This window comes from Patiria miniata, unplaced genomic scaffold, assembly GCF_015706575.1.
Source record: "Patiria miniata isolate m_02_andy unplaced genomic scaffold, ASM1570657v1 HiC_scaffold_14, whole genome shotgun sequence".
NCBI classification, from domain to species: Eukaryota; Metazoa; Echinodermata; class Asteroidea; order Valvatida; family Asterinidae; genus Patiria; species Patiria miniata.
The window spans coordinates 5,083,110-5,103,509 of NW_024037052.1; the positions used below are offsets into that span (position 1 = coordinate 5,083,110).

Genomic DNA, 20,400 nt, shown 5'->3' on the forward strand with positions numbered 1-20,400 from the left:
AAAGAAATAGCTACTTCTTTTGTCTTTATATTAATAACAACACAAGACACGCGATAAGAACATATGTCAAACCTTGACAGCGAAATGCTAACTTTTGAAGTTATGTGTTAATTCATTTCAACACACCCATTCGGACATAATCAGATAATAACAGGACGACTCTAGACAACTATATATAGACTATGGCCCTACCTTACTAGCGAACCTAAGTCAGGGCATATTTGAATGACTGTACAATGAAAAAAAGAAGACAAATTTGAACACATGTTCCCCATAGAAAAATGATGCCACCGGAATTTCAGCTACACTATTAATTTGTACCATCTCAAGTTACTTCAAATTTCAGCAAAATAATAATAATACATGTGTACTAATACAGTTTTTTTTACAATGTTAAGTTAAAACTGACTATTGGTTTGCAATAGTCCCACCAACTGGGGCGCTAGAACTCCTTTTTTGACATTTGGGATGTTGGTCTGTCGTACCAGTTTAGTGGCACTAGGTTTGTAAAACAAATTTGCCCTGTTAAAATCGAGAGAACAAAAAATTTATATTAATAAATAAATTTATTCTTGGATAAATGCTGTAGTTATATATGTCTCCCATGACAGTTGTGTTTCTATATTTTGTCTTAGGATTAAAAAAATTAGTCTAACAAGTTGACCATGGAGAGACACATGTGAATCACACCATAGCCAAAATAAGTGGCAATGAAGTAAACAATCTGAGAATGAGAAATCCCTTTCTCAACAATCCATTCAAGTGAAGAAAAAAAACAGATCAGCTGTACAATATAAGAAGATTACAAAAATATCTGTTAAATTAATATACATGCACCACTATTTTATTTTCTAAAAAACCTCTGCTCAGAAGCTGAGGCTAGGTGAATGTTAATAAAATGCATGGAAGGCGAAGAGGGCACTGGCCTTCTATGTCAAAATAGAAGGTTTCTTTATTTTTGTTGATGAATTTCAGCATCATGAAGCCCGAATGGTTTCTGAAATATCAGCCAGTAATAAATGTAGTATCGGGATAAAACTAAGTTGGTTACTAAAACAGACTATAGTTTACATTCTTGCTGTAGACCACTTCATCAAGTTCAGTTATTTCACAGCCACACATAACACACTTCTCACAAATCATCTGGTAAATTTAGCCAGATACATGTGGGTGGCTTAGTATGGGCTCCGTGCACCTATACCCCTTCAACGGTCAGAAAAGGGAGTTGTGAGAGACCCAGATTGGTTTCTGGTCCATTCACTGCATATTTGGAATGGTCCAAAGTTATTGGGGGCGGGGATTAGTCTGGGAGACCATCGCAAGTTAAATACGAATTTATTCAAACGCCGATGACGCCTGACGCTTAAGTGAAGAGGCTGTAGCTAATAGCTTTGGCCTACTCATGCAGTCATGCGCACTTCGCGTGTGAACCAGTTACACGATGTGTGTACCGTCCTCAGGACTCTCTTTTGTTGGCTCACAGAGCCCATAACCAAATAAGGGTGAATGTCTTTTTAATGTAGAGATGCACAAGCATGCACTGTTGTAACATTGTTGTTTCAAAGAAAGTTCAAGAGCATTGCTAGATGGCTTCATGAAATAAGCGTTCTTGGTTGGCGATGAAATGGTCTATAACAATCGTCAAAACTCTCTTGTTTGTGCTTATGTTAAGTGCATATACATACATGTACATGTACTTCATCTTCAATCATCGCTATAATACAGCGGTACGAGTACACGTGTATGAGTGTGAGTGTTCACGAGTTGCCCGGGAACTTGCCTGAGGACACGGAGCGGATGACAGGCGGTGATGTCACCTCCCCCACGTAGTAAGGCGAGGCGAAGCCTCTTTGTTTATATTTACAAATATCTGCATAACTTTTACACTAACTTTTCTGAACAATATAATTTACATTAATCTTCATTAGGTACAAATCTACAAAAATCAATACGAGTACTGCCTGTAACTGCAGCACTGATTCCTGATGCCATTAAATTGATCCATTTACAAAATATCCAAATGATTATGCAAATTACAGGCACTTGAGGCGCTCCAATTTACGTAAACATTCTTGCAGTGATTCAAAGCTGCTATAAGTCCAAAAAAAAAAAATGTGTTAACTCTAATGAAAACATTTTACATTCAAATCCTGAAGTTTGCTTTTGGTGCCGGCCGTCTACAATGAGTAAATTAGACATTCCAATTGAAATATTCAGCACAGTGCATTTGTACGAAAAATAGCTCATTCTGGGTATTATTTAGATACAAATGAGAAAAGAATCCCCTTTTGCTAGATCATATTCCAATACAATTCTTCCAGTACTCCCCGGCATACGTTTGAAAATAAAAACAACAAAATCACCACTAAAAAAAACCCCTTCCCTTTCCAAATTTAAAAATAGGGTCACAAATCAAAGCTACTATACAACTGAGGCTGCTAAACGTCAACTTTGATGTTGAAAATTAAAGAGGCATTGAATATTTTGACTTGTGTTTGCAAACTTTTCTCTGACTTCTTTATTAAAGCCAAGAAGTATTTTCCAACAAATCACCAAATATTCTGTTGGAGCTTGGAGCCAGCAACTCAGGCAACCAGCACCCACCTACGACAGTCACATTGATAGAGGTCAATTCAAATAGCAGCCCTGGTTTTATTATGGGATATCCATTGCTAAGATTAGCCTAAGGTATTAGCCATGGTATAGTTTCTTGGTGGGGAAATACAGTACACAAGTCAATTTTGCTTCCCTGCTTTCCAACGTCTCGGGAAAGGAAATCAGGCATATTTTAACTCCAAAAACATCAATTTTGATGTCTTACATGTATGTGTAATCCAATAAGCCATTGCGAGTGACCTATACCCTTTGGGATTTAAATTTGAAAAACATCTGGTACACTGACTTGCTCAGAATGCTTGGCACATTTTAACTTTGAATATCTCCAGACCTAAGACACTGTTCTTGCATCACATGATGCAGGGCAAGCTCTTGCATAGTGACATAAAACGCTTAGCACCAATATTTTATACAATACAATATGTTCACAATGGGCCCAAAGACACCTGACCATGCCGGAGCTGGGGTTGCTAGCGTAAGGCTTGCCCCGAGCAAGTGATATAGTAACAGTCTCTTTGGTCAGGAGAATGCAAAGTTAAAGTGTGCAAAGCATTGGATTAAGTCAGCGTTCCAAGATTTTATTTAAATTTGACTCGCAAATGGCTTTTTCAGTAGCTAATTTCAGAGTTGCATGGCTTTTAAATGGAAGAATTTAGAAGTCACATTGGGAGTTCATCGAAATACTCGCATTCACAGGACACAGATTCTAAACTGATTGACCAAAGTAGTGTCTACACTGTCCAATGTCAGCCAGCCAACATTCCAGCAACTTCCGGTGTTGTGTCTCTCTGGTAAAGTACACTCCATAAATCAGCTTGAGAACCATTGCCCCTTTCATCATTGAGTGTACACTCATTACAATTAGCACAACATTACAGCGAGTACATTTCAGCTAGCAATCCAGCACAATGCTTTTTAAAAACTTCATTCCTCCCAAATGCTTCACCTTTGTTTAGGTTTTAACTGATAAATCAACTTGTTGGACCTCTTTGAATGTTGCTAGCTGAAGGTCACTGACCTCTAATGACCCAGGGGTCATCTAGGCCAGGTGGGACTAGTTGAACATGATTACGCAGCCTCGCTTCAGTTGCTCATAGCAAACAAACATGGCGATGTTCCAGGAGCCAAGACGTACAAAATTCGGCATGAATCTAGAAAGGTGAAAAGGGTGATATAGCAATTTTAAAGCCAGAGTCCATCATTTGCATTTATCCAAAAAGTAACTGGCATATTTATTGTTGAAAAACTTGGTTGAAAGATAGTAAGGGGACTAAATTCCCTGTGAAATTATTCTTTCTGGCAAGCTGTCATTTTGAAGAAATCAACGAAAGAAGGCCTTTCCAACGGTGCGTCTTAAGAAGCACCGTTAATAATTTCCGTCGGATCTTCTTGTGTCTTTACCCAGGTTCATATTCATAGTTTAAAGATGTATGAATAGAAACTGAAAATGCAGTTTCATCACACCTAGTTTTTGCTGTCCATATAGGAAAAAAATTGTTTCTTTCTTTGGAATCTGTGTTCGAGCCTTTTCCCAATCCAACTTCTGATTAGTCCATCACTTTGAATGTATTTAGACTTGCAATGGGTCGACTGCAATGCACACAGCTGAAACCTTCTTATTCTACTCTATTTATCCAGTTCGCGCCAGAGGACGTGACAACACGCTCCCCAAATATAGCCGGTCCTGATCCCCAACAAGCATGGTCCGATTTTGCTCAGCTAATGCGGCTGCATGGTCCCTGATTAGCACAGTCAAGCCACTGTGCTGGTAGAGGGCACTATCAACAGGATAAATCATATCCAGTCCTGGCAGCCTTGACACCGAACCTAACAAATTCTGAGCTTGCCTCATCTCATGCGTGCTAAAATCAATCTAATCTAAATCAATCTAATGAGGTATGCTTGGAATTTTTCCCGGGTCCAAGTGCCCACATTCCCAATACTGGCTTTGATTTTTCTTGTTGATAGCACCTTTGCCACTACAGCAGCTTGACCATGTTTGTCACGGACCAGCTGCCTTAGGGGAACAAAATCCAAATCCAGCCGCTGACCAAGACTACGGCTAAGATGGAATCACTTGGCTAAGGCCGAAAATAACACACAAGTCTAATGGAAGTGGCTGTAGCACTAGCCTATGGCTTCCATAGATGTGCATGTTATTCCTGGCTGTGCCAAGTAATTAAGATATGGCCTATCAACCTAGAATTCATGACAACTTGCAAAAAGTAAAAGTACCCCCAAAAGGTAAAAACTTAAGTGTAATGGACCTAAGAGTCCACCTTACCCTTTATAAAACGCCAGAGGACCACCTTCCCTAAACATCTTGACTGCTACATCAATGGCTCCTTTGTACTGGCCTGGTGGGGAGTTCATGTACCTGGTTTTGACCACATCCACAGGGGAGGCAACACACGTAGTGACAAACCCGGCACCAAACGCTGAGATGAAGTGGAGGGGGAACATGTCGGCTAAAAGCCCCGTCTTGAGAATGCGCTCTTTGATCATGTCATAGGCCACCAATTCGCTAGCGTTGACAATAGCATTCCGCGTAATATTGGGCATTGTTCCTGCAAAGATAAGAGGTCATCGAATAATGTAACAAGGCACTTCGGACTTACGATAAATATTGAGAATACAACCACCTGCCCTGTGCGGTATTTCCCCATAAGATCAGCTAAAAAATTTCTAACTGCTGATTTAGAGTCTGAGACTAGTCCAGTGGGTTTCTGCTCAAGAACCTAATTTTGACACTATCGTTTACTGCACACATGTGAATGTTGTGTGTCCATGTAGGAAAAAACCTTTGATTGAGTGCACTTGGTATGAGTCTAGTATGACAAAACGTAGCACATAACCAATTTTCTTATTGGCTCATGAGCGACGATCAAACAATGCACAGCAGAGTGGCTAAATTACAACATGCGGTTGTTTGGTTTTATTATCATGTTTTTCTCTCCAAGCCCGCAATACAAGGATTTATTTTTCCGGCTTATGAAGGATGGAATGCTGGAGTTTTTGCCCCAAAACATAAAGAAGGTGGAATTCGGGCTATAGCAAATCATGGATTAGTATTGAGTGGCTCAGAGTGGAATGGGAGGAATATTATCGCAAGGTAAAATCCAGACTTTTCTATTTCACTCGGCTTCGCCTCGTGAAGTCCAGATTTTACTGAGCGATAATATTCCTCTAACTTCACAATTTAAAGCCACCAATATTTGTTTTATATGACTGACATATAGATCCTTATCATTTGATTTAAAGTTAAAATGAACTCTTATTTCAATACAAACTTGGTGAGAAATGTATTTCTCTCTTCCAAACCACCCCTTCACGAAATGCTCGAACCCAACTCTGTATAGCTACTGGCTATTAGGAACAATACACGCTACGCGCAATGCTCAATGTGCACACCAACATGCACTTGCACTCAAAGATGATCCTAACTGTTGAATAGTAAATCCCATTCACCATGGGCGAATGGCACTTTTTGAGCCCTGCGTGAATGGTACAGAGTTGTAATGTCTCGAGTCAATGACTCGACTCGAGTCCGACTCGAGTCACAATTTCTGGCGACTCGACTCGAGTCCCGACAGGCAAATGACTCGACTCGACTTGAGTCACTGCGGGCAAATGACTTGACTCGACTCGCGTCCCTCATCAGAATGACTCGACTCGACTCGAGGAAGGCTAATAAGACTCAAGTCCTAAAAATAAAACCAAAACTTTGCGAAAAATATTTGCAATGACTTACGCCGGTGCCGGTTTCTGTTTACGTCACATATAGTATGTTCGCGTATACATACGTGTTTGATCAGTATCCCCATTAGTTGAATGGCGATCAGCTGGCACCCCCTTTTTATTTTCATTAAGAGTCAAATATGATGTCACCACATGTAGTAGCCCGAATGTAAAATTAAAGAAAGCCAAAAAAATTACTTTCTCTCTTGTGTTTATTTATTGTATAGAGTTCAAATATTTGTGACTCGTATTGACTCGAGCTAAATACTTGACTCGACGACTCGAAAACACACTGTGACTCGACTCGACTTGACCTTTATGAGCAATAATGAATGTCATGTGATGTGAGTTCTACCAATCAAATGACAAGGATCTGTATGTCAGTTATATAAACATGTGTGATTTGAGGTCAGGCCTATAGTCAACAGACTGCTCACCTTTCCAAAGCCCCCTGACGCCTTCAGTCCGGGCTATCGTCCGGTACGCATGCACAGCTCCTGTATACCGCTTGGGTTTGGTGGGATCAATGTTAGTCTGTGCTTGCATGCGTACTTTCACCACATCTGTCGGCTGAGCCAATGACACTGCCAAGGCCCCAGTTGTTATACCGGCTAAAATTCTCGTCACAATGTGCATTCCCATGTAACCTTTAAACAAACCAGAAGCAGAATAAAAGTCACCAATAGAATAAATAAGGGAAAAGGACAACAGCATCGTTGCACTCTTTTTCAAAACATGTCTTCAAAAAACTTTTTAACAAATGTCTGAATGTAAATCCAAAGTTGGTGAGTCTTAAATAAGTAAGGCCATGTAATGCAACAGTGATATAATGCAACCAGTGTTACACAGAGATGAAGCATGTAATAAGCTTCAGATTTCATGCATATATGAAATACATCTGCTGCCAGATAATTCCGTGTCATTTCACTTAGAAAACTGTCCGGTGACTAACGGACATTTGGATGAAATCTCCACACTTTTCTCATTCTCGGATAAACACCGGAAAAAAAGAAAGTCCACACTCAGTGGAGAGGTCATAAGTTTGAATCTGAATGTCTTATTACTGATGTCATTTATATGGACCTTTATAGAGAGAATTATGTTAGCTACATTTTGATACCCCGTTTGCTACCAAAAACTGTACATTGTCCAAGATTGACAACGGTTTATTAAAAAGAGATGCAGTTTGAAAAGTTGCAATTTAAGAGAAACACGAGGAGAAATTGCTAAGCGCCAACAAACATGCCAGTAATTCATTGGCCCCTATCGACTGCACAGTGCCCCAACAATTCCACGTGCTTCCATGCATACAAGCACGGTGCGATTCATATTCCCTGCCGTTCGTTTCAGGCAGTGTCACATTGTCACGCAGCAATTTCCACTCGACTTTTCAAACTGCATCAATGTTCATAAACCGTTGTTGGTGTTGAATGATTTACAGTCTTTGGTAGCAAATGGGGTATCAAAATGTAGCTAACAACATTCCCAAAGGTCTATATAAATGACGTCATCATGAGATGATCAGATTCAAAATTGTGACCCCTCCAATGAGTGTGGACTTTTTTTTGTGGCGGTTTTTATTTTGGCATTGAGTATTCTTACTTCAAAATACTCTTTTTGAAATATACAAGTAGATCTCCCAAAATTAAATAATAAGTTGATTCTTTTGCCATGTTTCATTTACATTTATTTCACTCTCATGATAAACCCTTTGCCATTTTGTAAGTACCCTTGTCTGACCATTAAATTTGTCAATTTGAAGTGTCTTCCTTGGAAAATATGTGCTGAAATGAAAAAAAAAAAAAGTTCAATTGAAAATATAGTTTAACACAAGAATACAAAAACAGGTTTATCAAAATCCTTTATCTTCACCACAATGCGCTGTCATTGGTCAATTATAAACGTGACTACCTCCATAGTTCCAATATGACATGATTTTTTACTTTTTGTAAGCAGTGGATTAGTTGTTGAGGTTGGCATGAAATATCATATTCACTGAAAATGTGTGGATACACATATGTATGGTCAATGAACGAAGACCTTTTTCTTAAGTCTCCATAAATGAATGGATATATGTTACAAGCCGACATTTTCTGTAGCAATGGATTTTGCAATGTCTTCAGACACGCATAGCTGAAAGTATGTCTCGTTAATTTACAGGAGTCAAATAAAGATGCTCAAAGCACGCCATCTGATGATTAAGTTACAATTTTCTGTAATGTTGACAAATCAATTTCAGTTCTTTCAATATGAATCTTGGAACCAATGCACAGGAATTACGCATCCCAAGGCACGTCAATTTCGATTTGGAAATCGGTCACACATTACACAATGATGGAAGGTGTGCTTGACCTTTGACACAGAACTCAAGCTTGGATCACTGCACCGTCGGTCACTGATCACCGTCGGTCACTGATGCAATGTTTCCATGATTGGAAAAGCGTGGTATTGGAAAAGCTTGGTGTTGGAAATCAAGCGCAATGATGACAGAGAACAAGGACTAGAATAAACCCACCGGAGTTGCCGAAGTGTCTACCTGTGTACAACTGCTTCACTGAATCGTACAGTCCAATCCGGACTGATGCGAAGCACATTTGCCGCTGCAGTCCGGGTACCAGACCGTTGTATAGGCTGCGAGGCCCCTCCTGTCGTATGATGGTGGTGATAGTGCCGAAGATTCCACGGTACTTGAATTTAGCTTTCTCTTCTTTGGCTTTGGAAAAGGAGAAACCCTGCTTCTGTGCCGAAGAACTCTCACCTTGAATCTTATAAAATCATGAGAAAAGGAAAATGTCATTATAAAAAGATTTAATTTTTGTTGAGTGGGAGTTGCATTATTTATCTCTTCCTGACTTGTTGGATTGAGTGGGACATGCATACGTACAGTGAAAATAGCTTTTGTGTATTTTGGAGGTGAGAGGCAGGATGGTCATAGTACACAAATATTGAGCAGCTCAGAGTAAAATGGGAGGGATATTATCGCAAGGTAATATCTGGACTTTTCCATTTCACGAGGGAAAGCCGAGTGAACTGGAAAGTCCAGATTTTACCGAGCGATAAAATTCCTCCCATTTCACAATTTAAAGCCAGTCAATATTTGTTTTATATAACTGACATACAGATCCTTGTCATTTGATATATTTGAACTTTTATTTCAATACAAAATTGGTGGGACTTGTATTTCTCTCTTACACACCACCCCTTCACGAAAATGTTTGAACCGAACGCTATAGCGCTGGCTCTTTGGAACAATACGCGCTACGCGCAACACTGATTGTTATACCTCTGTCTTGAATACTGTATTTTCATTGACCTAGAACAATCATGTGTTTAGTTTATAAAAAGTCATAGCACGCTCACTGTGGGATATCCCACAGGGAGTGTGCTATGACTTTTGTGCGTATGGTAGGTACACATACGTGTTTCACACGTAAAACGCAGCGAACTTGGAAACTATAAGCTGTTTCGAGCACGCGACATGCATGTGAGTTGACGTTCGATTGTCATGATTGTTGTGTTTACTGCTGTTTGTTTTCGTGGGGCGCAAAGCACCCTTGGCTTCGCCTCAGGTGCTATGCGCCCCTCGGGTTTTCAAAATGTCATATTCCACATCACACCAGTCAACAATTGTTTAATGCGCACACCAGCATGCATTTGCACACAAATACGTTGTCATGGAACAAGAATTATCCTATCTGTTGAATAGTATTTCCCATTCCCATTAAGTTATGTTATACACATATTACTATACCTCATACATATTCATGATCAAGAGCCAATTCTCACTGGGTCCACTCCATTCACCATCACGTGCTGGATGCTATTTTTGCTGTTTAAAAACGGCACACGCGAGTATTCACGCATGGTTTATACGCGGCGCCTATGTAGTAGACTGTCGCACAGGCTACCTGTGGGACAGTTTACTTTGTATGTGCATTACGATGCAGTCGTGGAACTGTTGCAGGGATGTACGCACGTGCGAACATTGCCCTAGCTGGCTACATAATTATGATGGCTACACATAATGTTAATTAGCGTTTTCTAGAGCTTAATGATGCCGAACTGAAAAATATTGTGGACAATAAAGATGCCTCCCCAACTAAAAAGTAGTCTACAATGCAGTATAAACTCTTAGGAGTTACTGTTTTGCAAAAGAACTGAACTTTTCCGAGGTGATTTGGACAAGTTTCTCTAAAGATTTTATGCCCACGAGGTACGTACTGAAATGGGAACATTCAGCAACTGAATATGTATGAGGTATAGTAAAACAAATGTAACATGGTTAAGTTCGGGTAGATAATCGATATTAGCTCCCCTTGGCATTGGAAGTTGACAAACTAGTTCCCTCTTTGTCAACTACCAATACCTCGGGAGCTAATATCGACTGTCCACCCTCAGACCATGTTATATTTGTATACCATGTAACAAACTGCAAGACAATGTTTTTACAATCTCACCTGTAGTCGTACTTTTGCTGTGTCCAAGGGAAACGTTCCTGCGTCAGCAATACATGCTGCCAGGCCGGCACTGATAAATTTCATACCCAATGTGGGTGGTATCTCGGTGGGTTGAAACCCAACCATTTTGATTGAGGAATGACACCCAAAAACAAAAACCCAACCGTTTTATTTTTGAAATTTCAAAAAAAGATTATACGCTCAAAGCTCCCTTCACTTATAAAAAAACAACAACCAGGATTTTACATATGCTCAGAAAAGACCCAAATCTGATCAATAATTCTAGGCATGAGAAATTTCCTCACAAAATTTATATTTTCTGGTACAAAAGTTTGGTATTGCACGGATTTCAGGCACGAAGCTTTGTCCTGCAGAGCAAAAAGAAAGACATCAGCTAATATTAGAATAAGTATTTCTGTTTAGAAATGACTGAGCATGTATATATTTCTGGATATTTGATTATTTTTTAGATTTAAGAGATGTCAAACTTTTATGAATAAATCTGTTAGAAAATAATGCTTACACATACAGCCTGTCCCACAAAGAACCTTTAAACAGTCGAAAAACAATTAACCCTAACTCCCTGGCACTTTTGCAAGGATGTAACCTCAATCCTGCAAAATCTTCCAACTGCCTCCATTTAAAAACAGAATATAGCCTCAATACTGCAAAATCCTCTGTTATTTCTTGAATGTGGTTCTTAGAGGGGTGACCACTGCCTCAATCCTGCAAAATCCTCTGACAATCACTGTCAATTTGTTGAGGCAGAGCCAGTGACATCCTGGAGCAGTGCGGAGGATTGCAAGTATAATCTAGGCCTAAATGTATGCACGGCTGAGCATAAACAACACAAGGTCCGGCTCAAGAACTTGAAACAGTGCATCCTGCGAAATCAACAACACAATTTTGCCATGTTACCTCAATCCTGCAAAATCCTCCATTTTGCAAAGAGGATTTGGGAGGATTTGGGAGGGTTAGGGTTTTTAATAAAGGTATATTGCATGTGAGTTTTGGAATATTTTCAAATTACCTCTTAAAGTAAGATTTGTCTAATCTACCATACAAACTTTATTTCACTCAAATCGATGCATTGGAACAAACGCAATGCTTCATCGAACTAAAGGGTTGAAAATCTTCTTGGGCCACTTTCCTTGAAAGTGAGAAAGCGCAGTTAGAGAAACACACAAAAGATGGGTCAAATGTGTTAGTGCAGCTTATCAGTTTATCATTAGGACAAAGGATTTTTTTGGAAGACCAGGAGATATAAATAAAAAAAGTGGCCCAAGTGGTTTTTCAAGTCCCGTATTGTGATTGCTGTATCTTTTAAACAAAACATCCTAATGAGACCAACTAAAAAACATTTGGAAGACCAATTATTTTACTCAGCAATACATAAGATACGATTTTGAATACTACCCCCACTTTTCTGAAAACTTGCCCGATTCAACCGTTAGATTTTTTGCGGGACCTGTATATCTTGCAGAGTAATTTAAATGTTTGATTTTAATAATTGATTGAAAAAAGAGGAACTCTTTTTTCTGTAATAATATTTACAGAAATTTAGAAGAAAAAAAGTGAAAAAAGGAATGGTCAGTATCAGTATACATATAAAAAAGAAAAAAAAATAGAAGCAAACTTTGAAGGAATTATAATGAAAGTAAGGGTATTACCTACCAAATATACAAAGGTAAAAATCTATATACAGATGAGGTACACCGTCACACTGATGAAGATAACCGCTCACTGTCGACTATTCTCCTGGCAATTACTTTCTGATTCCTGTGACTTTTGATCACTTTGTCTAGAGTTCGTACGGTCAAATTCCTCGCTGCAATTTTGATGTCTCCCCGTCCGTGCCATTGAAGTTGCACTCATATCTTTCCCCAAGCTTGGCTGATGAACGTTCTGAATAAGAAATATCAAAGATGCCCATTTTTAATTACATATCATATCATATCTAGCCATGCACTGTAAACGCGCCATGGTTCATTCACATCACACTGATCACAGGCTAATTACTTCAGGCCACAAAAAATAATAGTTCTGCTTCTGGCTACCTTGCCTACCGGGTATTCTGACAGCTAGTACCCTAATTTTTGGGGGGGGAAAAAATGAGAAAAAAACCCTGAAAATCATCAATCACTACCTTTTACCCTTGACTACATGCAGACACCTCCATATGATCGTACACAAAAAATTGCCCCCCCCCCCAAATGTGTACTACCCTGTTTTTAAATGCCATGTAATCAGAAGCAGAACTATTTTTTGTTTTTGGCCTCAGCACTAGCACTGCAGGGAGTCATTTTCCTTTTTTATTAGAAAACAAGATTACTTGGAAGGCTGTGCAGCTATTTACCTATACATGTAGTGACGTACACGTACACTAGGCATATCTTCGCACTAGCTGTATAATCTGCACAATTCATGCAAGGCCATTGACAGGAAGCATTAAGTCTATACTTGTCATATATTGTTAAGAGTTCAACCTTATTAAAAATGCTGTTCATTTTTATGTGAAGCCCAACATACCATAGTGCTGTCAAAATCACCGTTTCACTAACTGCACACGTGTGTGTTCAGCAGTTGGCTGCAATGGTGTATCATTATTGTTGTTCAGAGCAGATTGGCTAAGAGTAGACGGTCCCATGGCATTATACATGACCCAGGTCAAGATTGCATCATCTTTCGGCTGTGTTCCTTGCTGCGCGAACCCTTACCCCCTAGGGCCTCTTTGCACTTATGTTCAAATGGAGGATACCAGCAAAATTTTCAGAAAATTGACAGGTGGTAACAACCGTTTCGAGGTGGGCATAATGAGTCCCCCTTTTTTTAAACCACAGTGAGGATTTTGGAGGATTGAGGGTAAGGGTTATCATAACGTGAAAGCTAGTAGCCTGGTACAGGTCAGAGAGTGCGCAATATCACACAATAGAACATTAGTTACAGCTGTGTAATGCATATTGTGCCCACTTCCAGACAAAGCCAAAGTACTATGGCACACTGCAGACATGACATGGCTCTTACATTTTGTCCAACATATTACACTATAATAAGTACAGCACAGTCATGATGTATCACGTACTGCTTAGTAAAGCCTATTTTGTATTTTGGTTTTCTGGCTTCAGGGTGCCTACGTGAGCCAAATCACAATTTGTGTACCCTCAAAATCTTTGCTATTATTTACAGCATTTTGTGGGCCATGAACTTGAAGGTTTGTAGAAAAGAAGGGCAGAAGCCGTGCCAGTGATATCAAGCTTTTAATTCTCTGTAATTTGAATGGAATCGGGCCGTTAAAATGGCTCTATTTTGCAATGGAGTGTAGGCATCATTTTTCAAGATGGCGATGGGCTTCACCACTACTTTTAGAGGGTGGTCATCTTCGAGTAGCAATTTCTCCCAAGTTATCAGATTACCCCCAAAAAATTTAACAGAAACTGAAAGATGATGAAACAAGCTATAATTTGATGAGTGTCTCAAACACCATGGAGAGTTGTGAGTATTTTTTTTTGTTATAAATTTTGGAAGTATGCGTAATTACCATTGGGATCTATGGGAGTTGATTTGCAGGTCTGCACCCTTCAGAAAACAGGCAACCCGCCTGGCACCCTCTAAAGTGTGAACATTTAGACGTGTTGATTTTATAAGCCTCTGTACTGATGACCTCACACTTTGTTTATGCGGCTACGAAACCATCGTCCCCACCAGGCTCCCATAAGAAAGCACACATGTAAACTAAGTGTGACATCATCAGTACAGAGGCTTATTATTGTGCTGTAAGTCAACAGAACGCATGTTGCTTATGAAGCATGAACCACTGCTGAGGAATTAATGTTGTGAATTCTTATTCTGGATGAATAGTTGCAAAACAACTGCTATTCCTGCATAATTATTCAAATCCTTTCCCGACTCTAACTTGTATAGAATATGCATGCATCGCTGCATTTCCTTTCAACAAAGACATCAAGTAGTCCTGCTCATTCAGTTGACTATCTATTATTTCCAATACATGTACATGTAGCTGCACGTACTGCACGTACTTTAAATACTCATGCACACACACTGTGATGCATTTCGGGCAGAACAATTTTGCATGTTTGTGAGTCAGACCAAAGTTTGCTGCTGGATGAAAAGTTCAAGTACATCTGTGTTCTGTAAAAGCATTTTAAGCTAGTATGTGTCTAGAAGCATCATAAATCTTTAAACCAGGTGTTGAATTAAAAAAAAACATACACATTATTGATGTTCTATTTACAAATAAATTGCATTTTTTTTTATTGGTCAGTGGCCCCGGATTAAAAAGCACTTAAGAATAACAGTCACAACAGAACTCAAGTGACATGGTCACACTCACAGGTATCACCAGAATTTTTTTTCTAGAGGGAGGACAAAGTACTGAATAAGCATGTGGCGCACCAAGAAATCTCTGGCTGTGGACAATTCTAAAAGGTGTTGTTCAAATTATTTACTACTGGTATGCTTGGTAGCATTTTAAGCCCCTTTCCAGCATCTATTTAATTTGTAAATCAACAACACTACTGATTTTCAATGTTCACATCTTATTCCCTCACTCCTTTTTTGGTTCATATCTGATGGGGGAGGCCCCCCCCCCTCCCACTGCCCATGGACTTCCCACAATTGGCCTTGCCATAAGTTAGTCTGGGTGCAAGATGTTCTTATAGCGGGGTAGTTCACGATAGATGGTACAGCTTTTGTATTCCGTGAAACAGCATGCATGTACATGTTCACATTCACAAACCACTCGGACGTCTTGAGAATTTCGCATTGCAACAGTGTGTGACTTCATGTAAAATAGCAGCACATGCGCATCGGTGGAAACAAAGAGCTGTTACGAAAACTATTAGTCAGGCGACGTACAGTACACGTGCAATTTCTACCAGTTCTGTTGAATCATGGCCACGTCCAAATTGATGGAGAGCAATGATTTTTAGCCTTCCTACTTTGCTGCCAAATTGATTGCTCGTCCACATGGTTGACTTTTTTTATTCAACAGCTCGCTTGCATGCTGTACAGGCATGGTAAACCGGACATGCTTACGTCAAGCGCATAGGCCTATATGCAAATTTATGCACACACAATTCTGTCCGAAATTTCCCAAGCAGAAATACGAAATTCCCAAGACATCCTTTGCAGCCTGTAGCTATTAGCGTGTGTGTTGCGGGTGCCTGCTTCGGTGAATCGCTGCACAGTCCAATAATCCATGCTCGCTGAAACATCGCACCACAAAGACGTCTTGGAATCGAGACTAGCCATAGGTTGGCGGTACATCATGCCAGCAGAAATGTCATGTCTGTCTATCCCTGTTGCACTATCACTGTTGTTAAACCTTGCACTATAGATCCCTATCAATTATCTGCACACATTTACGAACAAATAGCTGATTATAAAAAGATAGCAAACTAATAACAGTACAGCTCATAAACTGCTGCAATTCTGCCAACTGCAATGTACGTTACAGTCTGTATGTTTGCCAGCACCATACTGCTTTTATAGCTTAGATCTGCCTGTATTGCCCTGTGTATTTTATCAATTAAATATTGAATGTTTTGCTGCGCTTGTAAGGATGACCTGAATAGTTGGATGTTAACTTTTTAGCAAACAGCTGTCAGTTAAGCTGTGTCAAATATGGGATCTAGACAAACAGAAACAAATTCACCTGTTGCAGTTTTGCTACCCGCATGTGTATGCGTGCATTTACCAGTGGATAACAGGGACCGTGAGAAATGATACCCTTGAAGGATACAAACACCATTCAGAAAATGTTGCCTAGATGAAATCACCATTTGACAATTCAATATTGTGTTGTGACATGTACCGGCACATTTCTGATACTGATAGTGATGAAAAACAACACAAAATAGTGATTTCATATAGGGGACTTTTCCAAGCCACATACATGTATCCCGTAATAATGTTTAATAATTTAAGAGGGTATTATCAGCATGTAGTTCTATCTACAATACATGTAGCTCTTGCCAGATGATGTTTAAATCTGGTTTCAGAATAAGTGTGATTTATATGCACAACAACTTTAAGTCCAGGGAAAGATTTCAAAAAGGCAACATTCTAAACTACTGCTTTTGAGCTTGAGTCATACATGTACATGTACATTTTAAGAAATTGGAAAAATCTAACTGAGCTGTGGATGAAGCTTCCTGCAAATGATATATTATGAGTGGATCGACCAACAATTCTGTGCTGACCCTGACTTGTATTGTGCACATAGCTTCACAGTCAACATTTCTAGGATAAGACACAGACAACCAGACACAGACCAAATAAATCTGGCATTCAGTCATCATCACAGTACGATATCCATGGTTCAACACTAAATTCAACTTAGACATTAGACTTTTTTTCCCAGAACAATTCAATCATCTGTACAATTTCTTAATTTGAGATCTGTATAAACTAACAATGTGTTAATTTGGGGGGTTGTTTGTTGAATTGAAACCGCCCGCCCGCTTCCTTTTTGGAGGCCGCCTGGATTTTTTTATTATTTTTTATTTTTGAAAAATGCAGTTGAAAAACACCGAAAAAGTCCACAAATTCATCGGGAAATAAATTGTAGACCAATACAAGTCTAAATGACACTGTAAATATGTTCAGTTCTCTTGTCCAACTTATCTTTCATTTTAAAAGTTTCTTTGAACAGTGGAAACACCAACAATTGCAGGAAATTTTAAATGGCGGCCATCTTGAAACAAATAAAAAATAAAAGCCCCGCTTCCTCCTTTTTTTTGAAAACCCGGACGAGAAACATGTTTTTTTTTTATTCGGCCTTACAGTCACAGCTACATGTATACAATAAAGCGGAAGAGGTGTGTGTATGTGTTCAAGAAATCAGCAATGCGGCAAAAAGCCTCCCCCGCAAAGTGGGAGAAGCTTCACATGCACCTTAAACTTCACCTCAGCGTTAACATCCAGAAGTGGACTTTGCTGAGTACCCGCGTAGATAGATAGATAGATAGAAACCTTGCAAAAAGATAATGCTCAATGTTTATCATTATCATGCTGCATTCTAGATACTGTTACATACACAATAGCCATCAGGCATGCGGCGCGGCGCGTGACTGACAGGTGAACGATCCATGTATCCCATCAGGTATTGCGCGAGAGCATTGTTCATTTGGAACATGGTTGCAATTGAGTTTAACGGCTGCCAAGAAGCCTCCAAATGGAGCTGGAAAAGACACGAAAACTGGAGAGTTGAACACTTGCGCATCAATTTTTATTTGTTATTTACAAGATGAGTGTGTTTTTAAAGCATAAATCAACTATGCACGGCAGTCTGAATGTGAAAATAAATTTGGTAACAAGTGCTAACGTTGTGAGTAAATCTGCTAGTGTGGTCTTTATTTACGGAGGTAGTCCAGTAAATAGGCCACATTTATGGCGTTTTTGTAGTTGCGGACCCCGTTCCTATAGAGAACGAAAATCTACTTTTAAACTTTGGGACTACGTGCACATGTCCAGAGGAAGTGCAGGCACAATTAACTTTAAGCAAGAGAGGAAAAATATGACAATTTATGAGGGACTGGGGTCGGGGAGGTTTAACCAAAAAAGAGAGAATATTTTCACAATTTCATGAATTTTAAGTTTCTAACAATGAATTTCGTTTGAATACCCAGGTTGAGAACAGCATCTAAATACCACACTTCCTATATTGTGCAGGATCCGTATATCCGCATTGCTTAGGCAATATGAAACTTGCAACTTGCAAGTCATGGTTTAGGATTCCGTCCTCCAGCATTAACAATAACATGGTTGACTAGCTAGATAGGCCAAGATCATGCGTTACGCGTTACGAATGTCGAAAAAGCTGGATCATACTGCATTCTTTCCAACAAATCAATGATTTTAGAAAAATTATGTACAAGCATATACACAAAGATATTTACCTCCTCCGTCCTTTGAGTGTTGACAGCAAAATATCAGGGATAAAAAGCTGATTCGTGTCGTTACAGCTGCGTGGACTAGTCGACTGAAAGCTCAGTGATCGATGTGCATGGCGATTGCATGGCGATTGCATAGCATTCTCTCCGCGTTGGTCTCACGTCACGGCCTATGCGTACCGTACAACGCGGGTACCAGTATGTCTGCGGTTCAACAGCTGGCCCGGATACAAGAGGATTTTGGAGGTGTGTCCCCGATTGACCAATCATCGCTCAGGATTTGTGGGCGTTGACGTCACTGTCAACATAATGTCAACACTTCCGGATGTAATCTGCATACAAAAGATAGCCGATACGTAGAAGTGCTTGTTGAAATTTGACTTGTCGTTACAGACTGCAATTTTTTTTTGCAACAGAAATGACTTTTTACAAATTACTGCGATAAAAATCGAATCATATTTTACCGCCGACCAAAGGTTTATATGCGCAGAATTTCGTGAATGGCAATTGGCAAACATTAGGCCTCGTCACACCCCCGCTCACACGATCGTCATAGCTACATCCGAGTGGGGGGTCCAAAAATTGAACAACTCGCGCTCGCCTGACATCGAACCATGCAGGACAATGACAATGCCGATATTTCACAATTGCCACATCTGGAATGATGCAATAACGGAATTTACTTCTTAAATGGCCGACATCATAATATGGTTCGCGTACGATACGAACAGTCATAGTGTTTTTCTTAGTATTACGCCACATATACCCGCGCCGCATGCAAAAAAAATCACATCATGCCTGCTTGTCAGTTCCGTTATTTTTTCCCAAGTAGCTACCAACACATTGCTCAGGCACAAGGGAATTATCCCCTTTAAGCCAATCAAATCCATGAAATTATTTTTAAAAAAATGTAATCCGTTCGTAAATATTCCACTCAGTATATAATAACGTTGCAGCATTTTTTTCAAAACAATTCTCGACATAATACGTTTAATGTGGGTCTAATTGAATACATGTGCTATACATATAATACTTCTTTAATTTGAGGAATTCAAGGTAGATTTTCTTCCATTAAAGAGCTTTGGAAGTATCCTAGTTCAGTAACCAAAAAAGATATTTTGAACTTGGATTTTCCCCCCATAAATTCACATTCCCCATAAAAAAAAGAGACTAGTCATGATTATCCACAAGGTAAAGGTAAAGGCCTCCTTGTTAGACTTCCACGTGGAGTATTCAGGAGGATAACCACCAAGTACCAAGTAGGCCTACCAAGTGAGTCCTTCCTCGAGTCGAGTCACGGATGATTTTGTTTGATCTTTGTGGGTGGGTGGGGTGGGGGGGGGGGGCTGCCGAGGGGATTTTCTGAGAGTCACCCATCTTTTTTCCCGCCATTCGTTAATACGCTGTCTAGTCGGAGTATCATCCGTTGTCCAACGGATGATACTCCGACTAGACAGCAAGGGGCTCCCGGAGCCCCTTGCTGGAGGTTACTTCTGAAAGTCAGTTCTTTTCTTCCACATTTTTTTTTGCGGTGGATCAAACATTTTGGGAGAGGGGGCGGGGGAAGGAGTTCGCCACCCCAACCACCCTTCCCCTGAATCTCCTTTAAAAAAAATTCACAGTTTGATATGTGGATTCGGGTTTCTTCAATCATGCACCAAAAGGCAAACATGCCG

The 20,400-nt window shown here is 39.7% G+C and overlaps 1 protein-coding gene across 1 annotated transcript; it reads right to left on the reverse strand.

Annotated features, from left to right (window-relative positions):
- Positions 1-88: 88 nt before the first annotated feature.
- On the reverse strand, positions 89-19,130 carry LOC119721937 (mitochondrial uncoupling protein 3-like). The gene is made up of 7 exons (XM_038191892.1): positions 18,731-19,130; positions 12,486-12,716; positions 10,812-11,179; positions 8,891-9,119; positions 6,792-7,001; positions 4,901-5,183; positions 89-3,767 (listed from the first exon to the last, which is right to left on the reverse strand). The coding sequence occupies exons 3-7, from the start codon at positions 10,935-10,937 to the stop codon at positions 3,671-3,673; spliced, it is 945 nt and encodes a 314-aa protein (XP_038047820.1). The 5' UTR covers positions 10,938-11,179; positions 12,486-12,716; positions 18,731-19,130; the 3' UTR covers positions 89-3,670.
- Between the last annotated feature and the right edge of the window lie 1,270 nt (positions 19,131-20,400).